Source organism: Choloepus didactylus, chromosome 1 (assembly GCF_015220235.1).
Source record: "Choloepus didactylus isolate mChoDid1 chromosome 1, mChoDid1.pri, whole genome shotgun sequence".
Taxonomy (NCBI): Eukaryota; Metazoa; Chordata; class Mammalia; order Pilosa; family Megalonychidae; genus Choloepus; species Choloepus didactylus.
In genome coordinates this window covers 211,771,620-211,785,768 of record NC_051307.1, presented here as the reverse complement: position 1 = coordinate 211,785,768, position 14,149 = coordinate 211,771,620, and the positions used below count along the sequence as shown (strand labels likewise).

Below are 14,149 nucleotides of genomic sequence, written 5' to 3'. Positions count from 1 at the left end.
GTCTGTGTATTGTCTATGGCTGCTTTCACCCTACAATGGCAGGGTTGAGTAGATGCACTGTTGAGACTTGAATGGCCCCAAATCTGAAAATATTTACTATCTGGTCCTTTACAGAGAAAGTTTGCCAACCCCTGATTTAATTTCATAGATCCAAATTTGGTCATTTCAACATATAACTCAAATAATTCAATATTTTACATTCTTTTGATCATATAGATTTTTGAAGTCTGGTGTGCCTTTTAAACTTCAATTTGGACGAGATACATTTCAAATGCTCAGTGAACACGTGCAGCTTATGGCTGCTGAACTGGACAACACAGGCTTAAGGCAATGCCTGGCATGTGGCAAATATCATATGGGTGTTCATTAAAAACCTACATAGATAAATGCCCCACAAGCCCTCCTCAACTGGTTTCCCAGAGAGAATTAAGCCCTAACATCCTAGGATATCCACTGTTTGTAATGAGTCAAATTTCTCCCTGTGCATCCAGAGTGGTGCTTGCTGTGTCCCATCCTTGGGAGAACTGAGAAAACAGTCACTCCAGTCATGTTCAGTAAGGCTGCATTTTCGACCCCAATTGAGGAAGGCTGCCCCAGTGGAAGCCTGTCCTCTTCTAAGTGGTTTGCAGACCTGCTGTGAGTACAGCCATCATCATCATAATTTATACAATTCACACGTGTAGGACCAGGCACTGTGCAAATCACTTTCTGGGCATTGTATTGTTTAAGGACAGAAATGATAGTGATCTCCCACAGAAAGCCTGCCCTGACCACCCCCAGCCCCATGCTGGCTTAGGTGCCCGTCTGAGCTCCACAAGGGCCCACCTGCCCCCTCACAGCCCTTCTTACTCTGAGCACCAAGAGGGTCTGCTTCCCTTAGACCCCAGGAGCCCAGCCTGGGCCTGGCCCATGGGAGCTGCTTGATCAGTAGCTTTTGCATTCAATCAAATGACCCCAGACAAATCCAGGGGGTTATTTGGTATTTGATTAAACTCAGCAGGTATTTATTAAGCACCTCTGATGTATGAGGCTGCAGTGCAAGTTCCAGGAGAATCACATTCACCCATTTATCCTCACTCATGCTCTCTGCCTCTTATTTTTTCTTGCTCAAGATCTTCCACAAAATTGTTAAAGGAAACCAAAGCAAGTTAGCTCAACACACAGTTCTAAGTGGCCCAGCTCCAGCTCTAAGTGGCCCAGCTCCTTTGTACAGTTTCAGGCTAAGAGGCAGACTAGGAGAGACCTGAAAACCATCCTAGAGATGGCCCTCCAAAGCACTGTTTACCCAGTTTTTTCTCTAGGAACTGTTCTTTTGACTGGCTGAGGACTGGAGGAGAACCACAGGCCCTTGGTTAAACAAGACGAACCCACCAGCATTTTGGCTTCACAAAGAGCTGCTGCATGCAGGGGTGACTCTGGGCTCTGCACGTGCCCAAGGTCTTCTGAGTGATGGGGTGCTATGTGCACCCACACTGGATAGGCTTCCATGTACAACCACTTGACATTGTGGGATTCTGGGAAAGAACTCTTCCCCAGGAAAGGAGGGAGTTCCCTCAAGATGGCCCCAGGAACCAAGGGTCAGCTATCAGAAGGTAGGGGACTTCTGAGTTCAGGGTGTTGGCTAAGCATCAAAACTACTCCCAGAGCAGCCACAGGACACAGCAGGCATGGTAGCAGAGACTGGCTAAATTTCATCAACCTCCCTCTTCCTTCTGGCCACAAGGTCACACGACATTCCCCAGCCTTCTTGCATCTAGATGGGGTCCTGTGACTTGTTCTCATGGGAACAGTGAGAGTGGAAGTGATGTGTGTCACCTCCAGGCCAAGGTGGTTACGAGTGGGTGTGTTGTCTCCATTCTTTGCTTCTCTTCCCTGGCTTGGGGAAGGACTGTGAGACCCCAGGGGATGGCAGAGTCACTGGATGGGAGGAGCCTGGGCCCCTGGATCAGCATGTGGAAGGTCTCCCATGGAACATCAGATAGGACTGTGATGAAAGAAATACATTTTTATTGGTTTAAACAACTGAGATTCAGGGACTGTTTGTTACAGCCATAAAGCAACGCTGACTAATACAAGTTATGGGGGCTGAGAGAAGCTGCAAACTACTTCTTCCCTCAACTGTGGATATATTGGGACCAAGCAACTCTGCTATGGATCCCTTCAAAAGAATGTAGAGGTAAAGAGCAGGGAGATATTCTACACCCCACTCCCGACTCAGCACCTTAAGGACTTTGAGAGCCCCTCCCCCAACCCAGGTCTGCAGATGGAGCACTTGGTGACTCCCCAGATTTCCTCAGGAAAGCGGCACGGCGCCCCACACCGTGCTGGGGGTGACGGGGATGAGGGGAGCTCTGCAAGGAGCTGAGGTCCTTGAGAGCAGACAATAACTGGCTCAGAGGGTCCACCCACCCATCAATCCCAGGGTGTCCGTGTCAGAGTCCCGCCCCTGCCCATCCTCAGTGGTGGGCTTTGGAGGGCTGCCCTCAGCAGGAGAGGCAAAGCCACAGGCAGGGCTCAAAAGAACAGAGTGAGGTGGGTGGTGCCTCCACCCTGGGTTCACATGAGCTGGTCTGTTCGCCGAGGGCAAGGGAAGATGCCACTTTTGATATAAAAAGTCTCTGTGATGGGCTTGGCCCTCCCATAGGTGGGAGCCTTGGCGTCCTTCACGGCATCCCCTGGAACAGAGAAGAGGCCTGGGTGAGCAGGGCCACCACTCTGCTGACCAGCCCCACACCAACCCAGAGGGCGGGGATCCGCAGGGACGCCTGGTACAATTGCTTGGTTGTTCCAGTCCTGAGAGACTTCTGTACCAGTTAGGAACAGCTGCTGCCCCAAGGGCCCCCAACTCCTACTTCAGGAACCCCAGACCTTCCCATGATCTGATAACTAAAGCCTGGCACAGAGTGAGGCTCTCGAGACCCTGCTTTGGCCCCAATGGCTGGGATCTCTTCTGGTGAGTACCACTCATGCCATTCCAGTGGTTAAATATTTTGACCCTATCTCTACCCCAAGCTCCCTTAACCCTCAATCGCATTTCTCTCCATTGTCCAGGGATACCCCACTCATTCCAGTGCCCAAGGCTGAACTTGTTCCTTGCTACCCAAATGCCCATAGCCTGCAAATCCTGACTGTTGAACCACTAATAATGCTGCTGCTGCTGCTGCTGCTGCTGATAATAATAATAATAATAATAATGACCACCATTCACTGAATAGTTACTATGTACCAGGCACTAGACTGGTGCTTTATATGTGTAAAAGGGCATTTGGGGCTGACTCAGCTGTTGCCCAGCCAATGCTTTCAACCCCTCTTTCCCGGGGTCATTTGCACCCCCTGGGATGATGGCAGCTCCCGCGTGTAACTGCAGGGAGAGGGCAGGCGTGGTCAGCAGGACGTGTGGCATCTCCTCCCCATCTGATCCCTGAACCGGGTGTGGGTTAGGGGTCTGAGGTCAAAAGCTTACAGAATGTTCCAGAGACACTGTGAGCAACTCTGGACTCAAGCACAGCTACCAGGGAGGAAACCAGTCTCCCGGTCTCTGACCCGAACCCGGCTCTAGTGCCCAGGGAGCATCCAGAACCGGCTGGCATGGAGCTGCTGGATAAAATACAGGATGCTCAGATGGATTTGAATTTCCAAAACATATCATGGGACATACTTATACTAAAAATTTATTCGTCATTTATCTGAAATTCAAATTTGAACGGGCACCCTGTGCTTTTATTTGCTAAATCTGGCAACTATGATTAGCGGTGGCTTCACAGGCAATGGCCATGGATCCAAGGGGCCAAGGCAAAGGAGGAGGAGTATGGGGGACACTACATGGGGCTCAGACTGAGAATCGCTCTGTGGACATGGGAAGTCAGGTCTTTCTTAGGGGAATCCCCAAGGAGAAGATACTACTCAGGGATCTGCTCAAACGTCCCCTCCCCAGTGGCCCTTCTCTGTCCGTCCTGCCTACCAGAGCAGCCCCCGTTTCCAACCCCTTTCTCCTGACATATTTCCAAACTTTATCACCCCAATACTCAATGTGTGGTCTCCAGACCAGCTGTAGCAGCAGCATCTGGGAGCTTGTGAGAAATGCAGAGTCTCGATGCCATCCCTCCCTCCACCTCCCACTGAATTAGAACCTGCACTTTAATAAGAGACCCTGTGACTTGTGCGCACAGTAAAGTTTGTAACGCGCTGCTCTACAGCATGCACCACTGTGTGACACTAAATCATTGCTCTGTGTTTGTGGATTGTGTTCTGTGAGGACATGGGCCATGTCTGTCTTGTTCTCTGCTCCATCCCCAGGCGGAAAAAGTGCCTGATACGTTATCAGGTGCTCAATAAAGATGTGTTGAATGAATGAATGAACTAGAATTGAAACCCAGGGCTCCTAATTTCAAGTGAGCTCCCTGGGCACTCTTCTCTAACTCATTTCAGGGATCTCCAGATCTTCCTCTGTGTGGCTGTCCTAAATAAATAAAGGACCAGATGTTGAATGAATGAATGTCCTACTCAAGCCTCACCAGGATTTGTGAGGATAATTCCAATTCAACATACTTCCCCATCTGATTTCCCTAAAACTCTGTGACAGGAGGGCAGGTTCTATTTTATCGTCATTTATCAAATGCGGAAACTGAGGCCCAGAGAGATTAAGGCTCTTGGCCTAAGATCACACAATTCAGAGGTAGTGGCATCAGGACTTGAACTCAGACTTCTTGATTCCAAATCAAGTTCTGTATAACCCAGTCCATGTTCATTCATTCATTCATTTGTTCATTCATTTCACAGCCATTGAAATAATGACGTGAACTAAATGCTCACCAGGCCAGAAGGATATGCAAGAAACGGTGATGCTGTGGCCCAGTGCTTTCACAGGCTCAAAAAGCTGCAGAGGCACACAAGGGGGCTCAACTAATTCTGCCTGGAGGATTCTCAGAAGACTTCCTCGAGGAGGTGACACTAAAAGTTAGCCAGGAAGAGGGAGGAACAGGAGACAGCACCCCAGGTGGAAAGACCAGAACACGCAAAGGCCCACAAGGGTGAAGGTACCTGGCCGTGTGGGCAATGGTGAGCCAGGGCCATGCACCGGCGAGTGAGGGGTGGGGAAGGAAGAGGCTGGGGAGGGAGGCCATGCTTCCTGCCAAAGGCCCGCAGCGGCAGGACGGCGGTGGTCCTTACCCACGTGCCAGCCGTACTCCCAGGATGACAGGATCGGGTACCGGTACTTCTCCCGAGGCTGCTGCCGTTTCCGCTCCCTGAGGTACCGGGCCCGGCCTTGGCCCTCGTGGGAGATGCCCTGGAAGAGCAGCTGCAGGATGCCTGGGGGGACGACCCTCATTTCCAAGCCCTCTGGCCTGGTCTGGCCCGCTGCGCCCTGGGCTGCCCCTTGGGCATCCCAGACTCTGTCTCCCTTGGGTGGGGGGCCCTGGACACCCACTCCCCTGGACAGCTGACTCTGGAGTCCCTTTGTCTCTGGCCATGCACCCCGCACCTCCTTGCTGTCCGGGGAGCTGGTGGAAGGCACGGGGCCTGGTCCCGAGGCTGACCTGGGGGGGCCCTGCTGGGGCTGCTTCCTGGGCAAGGGCCTCTCCTTCAGGTACTTGTGACCATAGCTGATGTTCCAGGCCACCCTGGTGGCAGTCTCCTTCTGGATGCGCTCCTTCCAGCAGGCCTGGTTGTGGGAGGTGAACAGCTCCCTCATGGCAGTAGGGGGAGGGCAGGGGGGAAGGAAAGAGTCTGCCTGCAGCTCTGCCCGCCTGTGTTTGGGCTGCTGGTGCCCCATCTCCAAGGATATGTGCAGCCAATGAAGATCAGGTTGCCGGGGCCCTGCAGGAGAGGAGGGACAGAGCTGTGCCCGGGCCCATCCCACTGTCTCACAGGCAGCACTTAGGACCGGCCAGGCTGGGAAAGGGGACAGAGGCTAGCCAGACCCCTTCCAGAGACGCTGCCGCAGAGGGACTCAGGGCCTGGGACTTTCTCCCTCACGCCCAGAGGGCCCTGGAGTGGGGCATGAGGCGTCACACCCTCTGTTCCTTTCACAAACCCTGATGTACACCTCCCGTATGCCAGACATCCCAGGGGGTCCAAAAGGAGCCCAGTCTCTGCCCTCGGGAGAGTTTTGCCACATGACTCTGGAGTCCAACCCTGCAGACACTGGGCTCCTCCACTCCTAGCTGCATGGCCTTGGGCGAGTCAGGAGACCTTTCTGAGCCTCAGCTGCCTCATCTTTACAATGGGACGATCGTGGGAACTACCGTCCTTATCAGGAATGTATAAAAATGACTGGGGCAGTGCCTGATGTGGAGGGAGCCCTCTGAAAACGACTGCTGGTTATCAAGCACCAATTGGGTGCCAGCCGCTGTGTTGGGCCCTGATGCCTTAAATCACCTTTGGAGAAGTGATGTGGCTGCCTCAGAATGTGGTGGGGCTTGCCCTGTGCAGTCCCTAGACTGGGGACTTCACTGCTTCATCTCACTCCATCCCTCACTGCAACTCACAAACAGACCCGCTTACCTCACTTTTCCAGAGGAGGAAACTGAGGCTCAGCAACATCAAATGGCCTTCCTACGGCTGACTCCAAAACCCATGTCCATGTGTTATAAAACTCTCCCCAGGAGTGTGACAAGCATCAGGACAGAGGCACAAGCAGGGTGGGGTGAGGCAGAGGAGGAACCAGCAGCACCCTAAAGTCTGCCTCCCAGATCCCCCACACCCTCTGCCTCCCCGACTAGGGCCCTCCAGGGTGAGTGCCAAGAAGGGGAAGCTTACCGCAAATGCCCCAGGGGTACCTGCCTTTCTGTTCTCTGCTCATTGTGCTTTCTTTTATTCATTCAACAAACATGCGTTCACTCTTGACCCTGTGCCAGGCACTGAGCATGGTATTAAGGGTAGATGAGGAGGGACAGAGCCATGTGCTTCCTGCCCTCAGGATTCCACAGTCCAGAAGAAGAGGCAGACTCATAAATCTGTCTTGCTGAGGGAAAAGAGGAATGGGGTGGTCAGGGAGGACTTCCTGGAGAAAGTGCCCTCTGACACCTGAACTATGAACACAAGTTCATAGAGGGAGGGGTGTTGCAGACTGGGGTCCCCAGTCTGAGAGGCAAGAAAAATGATAGCTCTATAAGACCATCCTCTGGGCCTCAGTCCTCCCAGTTATAAAACAGGGCCTTAGAGAGAGACTAGGAAGTTTGGGAAGATTAAGAGCAGGTCAAGCAGGACAGCCTGGGCCCCTTCTGTTTCCTTTTGAGCACTCACAGTGATGATCGATGAGCTGTGCAGCCACCTTTTAAATCTGAGCTCCCTGATCAGGCCATTAATTCTTTCCACATTTACTGAGGGCTTACTAGGTGCCAGGAGCGTCACTGAACAAAACCAAATGCCCTGCTCTCCTGGAATTTGTGCTCCTGTGCTCTGTCTTGCTAATACAGTATCTTCAGGGTCTGGGTAGTGCCTGAGGCACAGTAGACGCTGGAGGAAAGGTTGAAAAAGCGCCCTTCACACTGGCTCTGTTGCAGAGGGGCGGTTCGGGGTGAGGGGTGGAGGGAGGAGAGTCAGATGCTACGGAAGCAGGGTCCGGGGGAGGCGGCGCCGCTCCCCAAGCTCAGGGAAGCCTCCTCTGCCCAGACCGCCCCAGCTCGCAGGCTGCTAAGTCCAGGAGCCGGGAGAGGCGGGGGGGGGGGGGAGTGTGGGCGTCCCGCCGCCCCCGACTTCCAAGACCACGTTCCTCCCCGACAGCAGGGTCTGTCCTCGGCGAGCAATTCGCGTGTCCGAGGCGACCCCTAGCGGTCTCCGGGGCGACGACAACTGGGCGGCCATTCCTCAGCCCACTTGGCCGACACCAGCCGGCGCGGGCGGGGTCGACCCCGGCTGGTCTGGGGGATGGAGTTTCCCCTTCCAGGGGAGGGGAATGGGGAGGGCGTAGAGAAGCGCCCCAAAGCACCACCTTACAGCGGGCCCGAGGACTCCGACGGCCCACAGAGAGAGCCGCCCTCACCCCCGCTCCCCTGTACCAGGCCCCTGCACACAGTTCCCAACTTCACGGTCCCTGCCCGCGCTTTTACACAGGCTTCACCATTACTACCTGTGTGACCTTGGGCAGGTCACTTAACCTCTCTGAACCCTGGTAACCTCCCCTGTAAAATGAGGATAATAAGAATCATTACCTAGCACTAGTGCCTTATTTAGGAGATTATTTTTCTTCCTCTAGATTAGTTTATTAATTTATTTAAACCCTACCCAACATCCTCTGGGTAGATGTGGGGCAGCCTTTTCTTAGTAGGAAAACCCATTTTCCTACTAAGGGGAAATGGGTCACAGAGGATCTGAAACCCAGGAGGAACAATGGGCAGGGATGAGGGCTGACTGGCATGGGCTCTTCCCCCACCTGTCTGGCTGCTCCTCCCAGCCACCGTGTCCTGCCTTGTTTGGAGTTCTGCCCTGGGCCTGCCCCCTCCAGTCCCACTGATGACGCCCCAACCTCAGTCCCCAGGCTGGGCTCTGTCCACAACGCCCATCCTTGGACTCAGAACTTAATGTGTGTCCTTAAAGTCTAAGGACCCTCTCCTGGATTGAAAACTCCTCATGCAGAAGAACCGTCTTAGTCACCTTACCACCATCATAGTATTTTGAACACTTACCATGTACCAGACTCTATGACATGTCCTTTACGTGCATTTTTCAGTTAATCTTCAGCACGCCCTATGGTGTGGGCCCTATTACCCCATTTCATAGTGGAGAAAACTGAGGCATGGAGGGGGTAAGTGACCTGCCTGAGCTCCTGACAGGGCCAGAATTTGAACCCCCAGCCAGTGCTCACAACCACCATGATAAGCTGCTTCTCCACGAGCCACCCTTCCCCCCACTGGGGCAACCCCTTCCTTTCTTCCTCAGGGAGCTGACTGTCCCCAACATATAGCAGCTTTGGGGGAGGGGAGGGTCTGCCCAAGCCACTTGGGGATGGTATGCTGATGGGTCTTCCTAAAGGTTAATCTTATAATGGAAAGCTGCCCGTTATTTTCCCATTTTATGGATGAGGGCACTGAGACACCAATTTGTTAATCGCCAGCATTTTTTCAGCTGGGAACCTGCAGCACTGGGGTTGGAAACCACACTTGAACCTGTAGCATCAGACCGACTGCTCCTGATGGCTTCACACACACTAGTACTGTCTGCTATAGTTGAGCCTGAAGCTGGCGTTTCCGGGGCTTGGCGCCTCCGCCAGTTTCCTTCTCTGAGATCACCCCACCAGAGTTCAGCATCATCTTTTACCCAGGAAAATATCTGCTATGTGAAAAAGGAGGGCAGATGCAGACAGAGAAAGGCATTGGAGAAACATGGGCAATAAAAGATTCCTGGATTTTTTCATCTCTGACCTTTGTCCTGGGGAGATAAGCAAGTCCCCAGAATGAAACACCCTTGGATCTGAGCCACAAATCAGGCTCGTAAAGTAAATTCCTTGTCTCCTGCCTGCAACTGAGAATTGAGAAAGAGAAAAAGGGGTGTGTGGGATGTGGGGCGGCCCACCCTAAATTCCATACACATGAGCTGGTCCCCCATGGGCTTGGAGGGCCCAGACAAAATGCCTTATAACAAAGCAGAGAAGGATCCCTTTGTTTAAAAAGATTCCTCCCACCATGTGTCTGGGTAGCACCCTTAGGACAAAGCCAGAGGAAAAGAATCTAATCCGGGCTTGCCTTGGGCCCTCACTCCTTCTGATGTGACATTTTTACTCCCTCTTCCAGTTATGATTTGCTATTGTGAGGAAGAAAAATATGACCTATTCGAGACAAATTTCTGGAAGAGTCTTCATAAACGAAACAGTCTGATCACAAAACCCCTTCCCCCTCTAAGTTAATGGAGACTTGGAAAGATTCCATTCTTTTACTAGACCCTGCTTCTGTCATCAGGCCAAGTTCTAAGGCTAAGGGGCACTTAAATTAACTATCTTGTTTCTCTATTTTAAAATAGAAACCTGGGGGGATTCGCAAGGCTGGAGTACTCATTTTGCCATTAATCTCTATTCTGCTAATTTTTAAGGCTGTGCAATTTTCAAGGGAAATTCAATCCCTATGTGCCTGATTCTACTCATCAAAATGTGGCTTTCAAGGCTCCTTTGAAGTCCTAAAATTAGGTATGTGGTCAAAGGCCCACGTAGTTGGACTGCATTGGAAATAAAAAGCTACGTTGATGAAATGTTTCCTTCCTGGCAGCGTTTGCTAAATGAGCAAACCGGGTTTGTTGGGTTACAAAGGGAAAAGTGATGGGGAGAAGGCGGGAACTGGGTTTGGCGAGGTGGGGGTGGGGAGCTCTTCAGTGTCAATTAGATTTGTTTCATATCCCCACCCTCACCCCAAAGTGGGGGCCAGGCAGGTGAGGTCTGAGGCCCCCCAGAGGGCTCTGCTTTTGCCTTCAGAGGTGTATCCTTGTCCTGGATTGTCAGTCTCAGCATTAGCACCATCCCCTGAGAGCCATCTCCAGGCACACACAGGCCAAGGCAGAGAGGCCCGAGAACAAGGTGGCACACTGTCCCCAAAGCAAGGACGGAACTACCTACCTACCCACCAGTTGGTTAAAGGGATTAATGCATTTGGGGACCTCCAGGCAAAGGAAAATTGCATCCATCAAAACAAAACAAAAATGAGGTCATGCTATCGGCACTGGGTTGGAAAGAAATTTATGATCAATTGTTAAGTTGAAGAACACTCTGCCTAACATGATTCCATCTTGGAACAAAATAAACTATGCACATGCACCAACATCTTAACAGTATCTTTGGCGGAATGGATGGTGAAAAAGAAGCTTTATTTTTTGTACTGTATTCTTGTGTATTCGTTTAAGTTGTTAAAGGGAGCAATGAAAACGTTTTTAACTAAAATCAAAAGCAACAACATATTAGCGCATTTTAAAATGCCCATCAGGTTAACAGGCAGCTGGGAAGGTGCCGAAGCGTCTATGTCCTGCCAGGGAAATGCATTTCCCAAGTTGACTCCTTATTGGATTTCTACATCCTCTTGACAATTTGAACACTCTGGTTTCTGCCTTTAGGGAAAATAGGTGTCCTGATTCCAGAGTGCAGATGAAAGTGCCTAACCAGGTTATACAGAAAGAGAACACGCGACCCTCGTGGTGGAAACTGTGTCTGGTGGGCCCACACAGAGCCCAGCAAGAGGCATTAGGGTTGACATGGTAATAGCGGTAATAAATAACAGATCTCCCGGTTGAGTTCCTACTATACACTATACACCAGGCACTAGGCCAAGTGCTTGACTCAGCAATACAATCAGGTGTTACTGTCAGGTAGTACTATATCACTGTCCCTATTTTATAAATGAAGGAGTCAGGGATCACAAGGGGAAAGCACTAACCCAAGGCCATTCAGCTAGAAAGAGGGAGAGCAGGGTTTTGAACCCAGATGTGTCCTTGCTCCAGAGGCTAAAAAAAATTAAAGGGAATCATCAGGGACGCGAGTCAGCTGCTCCATTTGGTACCGTCCCCTGGAGGTTGCCGGAGGCCACCCTGAAGCCCCAAAAGCAGCAGATCCACATTATGGACAAGTACAGAAAAAAGTCATTCTCCCATCTTCAGTCACAGAAAGTGACATTGTTGGCTAAAACACAAAGAGATGCAGGGCCTCTTTTCAGGAGAGAAAGTAGGCAGGGCCTCCCCGGGCCCAGCAGACCAGATCACCCTCTCTAGGCCCTTTGTACCTTTCGGACCCTGGTCAGCTGCCACCCGGGCACCCACCCAGCTCAGGCAGCCTCCTGTTAGGGACCACAGCCCTCTAGCTGGGACCCAGGCCCTGGACCCCAGCCTCGGCAAGCTCAGACCCCAGTCTAGCTCCCAGACCCAGCAGCACCAAGAGAGGCGGCTCAAAGCCCAGCACAGGCCTGTCTGGAAATGCTCCTGTCCTTGGTTCATTGGCCTTCCCCAGTTCACCTGTACCCTAGCCCCTGTGGGGGCAAAAGAGCCTTTTTAGGCAAGCAGATTTTAGGCAAGACTTAAAACGACCATGACTGCAGTAGAGACTGAAAAGAAAAGAACAGAGGGAGCTTGGAAGGCAACAGGATCAGAGAACAGACTCCCAGATCCTCAGCCAGGAGGCGGGGCGGCGAGAGAGGAGAGCACAGCCTGCAGCTCCAGGACATTCGGTGCCTTCCCTTCCCCATCACCCCCACCCGCCCCCCAGCCAGGCAGAACTGGGGAGGGCACTTCTCCCTGTCTTCTCAGACAGGTACCGCGTACCAACAGTTCTTATCTGTGTCTGCGGCACTTTTCAATACTAGAATTTGGGGCAGCACATTTGGAGGGATTAAAAGAGTCAAAACCAGTCAGCTGTGCTAGCACTGCAGCCAGCGTTCCTGTGTGGCAATGACTCACAGGGACTGCGTGTCACCAAGACTCTGCTTTGTCGCTGTCAGAGGAGAACGTTCCCTGCCCTCCCCTTGCTGTTGTATGTGGTCAAAGTTCTTATAACTCCCAAAGTTCAGGGTTTGCTTCACCACCTATTTCATAAGGCTTTCGACAACCCATCAACTCCACACTCCAACTGACAGGCATGGCCAAAACAGATTATATTCTTAAGAGTGGGAGCCACTGATAAAATTTGGGGACCCAGTGTGGAGCTAAGGACTGCTGCCAAGTAGCTGACTGCCCGGCACTCCACCAAGCTTGACGGCTTGTCCACCACCCCCTGCTTCTAACCTTTACTACACACCAGGAGGGGCAGGTACTGCGTGGCAGGTCCATTCACTTGTTTTCTTGTGTGATCCTCACAAATGCTCAGGGAGGTTAAAGGACTTGCCCAAGATGACCCAGGAGTAAATGGCAGAACTAGGATTTGAATCAGGGAACCCAGATTCTCCTGGCTCACCTATGGTGTGTGTGTGTGTGTGGGGGGGGGGGCTTGGAGGAGACTGGGTGTCTAGTGTGGATGGGGCATGGATGCGGGGGGGGGGGGCTTGGAGGAGACTGGGTGTCTAGTGTGGATGGGGCATGGATGCCCAGGGAAGGCATGATTCCAGGCTCTCTGCAGGTGAGCAGGCAGCTGCTGGTAGGAAAGGGGCAAAGTCGATCAGTTAAAATTGGAAAGGACCTGGCACCTGCCTCCTCCAGGGTCAAGTTCCAAATTTTTCAAGGTGTTTACACAAACAACTGGTTCCCTTGGCAGCCCAGCCCAGGTGCAGGTGAGTGCCCTCCTTGCAGTTCCAGCCCGTGACCAGCAGACGCGCACAGCTTTCCACCCTGCGGCCTTTGGGGGGAAATGTGACCCGGGCACGGCCGTCATGTTCCTTTCAGCTCCCAGCGGGACTTCATCGGCTCCTCACGACCACCCCGAGGGAGGTGAAGTGACTTCCCCAAGGCCACATAGCTCGCGAATGGCTGAACCGGGATACCTGCTGTCAAAGTCCATGTCCTCAACCTACACATGCTGCTTCCCCCGAACAGAAACCAGCCAGGCTTCAAGAAGGCGCAGAAATCAAAGCCTGGGCCCCTGTGCTCCTCTGTGGGCAAACTTGTGGCCTGCCTGGACTCCACCGGGCGGAATCTGAACGGACTCCTCCAAACCCACAGGCCTCCTCAGGCTGGAGGAATCCAGAAGAGTCACTCACAGGGCAGGCCACATGGAGGGGCCTCCCTCCAGGAGGAGGGGCAGGAGAAGCCCTCCTTTCCTCCAACTTCCTTTCCCTCTCAAAGGTAAACAAATCTCCACCCTCATCTCTAGCCAGTGGCAAGAAGAAACACACAAAGGTATCCAGAGTCTCCCCTCCCTGCCCCTCCCCAGGCCTGGAGGGCCGGGAGCCTGGAAGGGACTTCCTGTCGCCATGCCAAGGACCTCTCCCGGGGGGGGGGGGGGGGGGGGGGGGAGGGGGGGGGGGGGGGCCCATGTCACCTTTCTTCTGGCCCCTGCTCCCACGGTGGTATGGCCAGGCAGGGAGAATGTCCACTGTGGTGTCAAAAAGACCAGGACCCAGGGACTGCTCCCAGGTGAGTTTTGAGACTGCAAACAAGTCAATGCAGCACCTGTCAGTTTTGCCATCAGTGAAATGAGGCCACAGGCCTGCTGTGAGGATTAGGGGGTGAGATGCTGGCTGCACCCTAAGCATTCAGTAATCAGAAGCTCTTCCCAGCAGGAAGGACAAACAGAGAGAGAGGAAGAGAG

General features: G+C 52.6%; 1 protein-coding gene and 1 long non-coding RNA gene across 2 annotated transcripts; one reads left to right on the top strand and one right to left on the bottom strand.

The window, feature by feature from the left end:
• Positions 1-1,273: 1,273 nt before the first annotated feature.
• Positions 1,274-5,765, bottom strand: LOC119506097 (protein ATP6V1FNB). The gene is made up of 2 exons (XM_037798984.1): positions 5,170-5,765; positions 1,274-2,675 (listed from the first exon to the last, which is right to left on the bottom strand). Exons 1-2 carry the CDS (start codon positions 5,690-5,692, stop codon positions 2,557-2,559), a joined length of 642 nt encoding a protein of 213 aa, XP_037654912.1. The 5' UTR covers positions 5,693-5,765; the 3' UTR covers positions 1,274-2,556.
• On the top strand, positions 2,818-13,836 carry LOC119506104. The gene is made up of 3 exons (XR_005210920.1): positions 2,818-2,953; positions 4,780-5,058; positions 13,157-13,836. It is a non-coding gene; the product is annotated as an uncharacterized LOC119506104 (long non-coding RNA).
• The last annotated feature ends 313 nt before the right edge of the window (positions 13,837-14,149 follow it).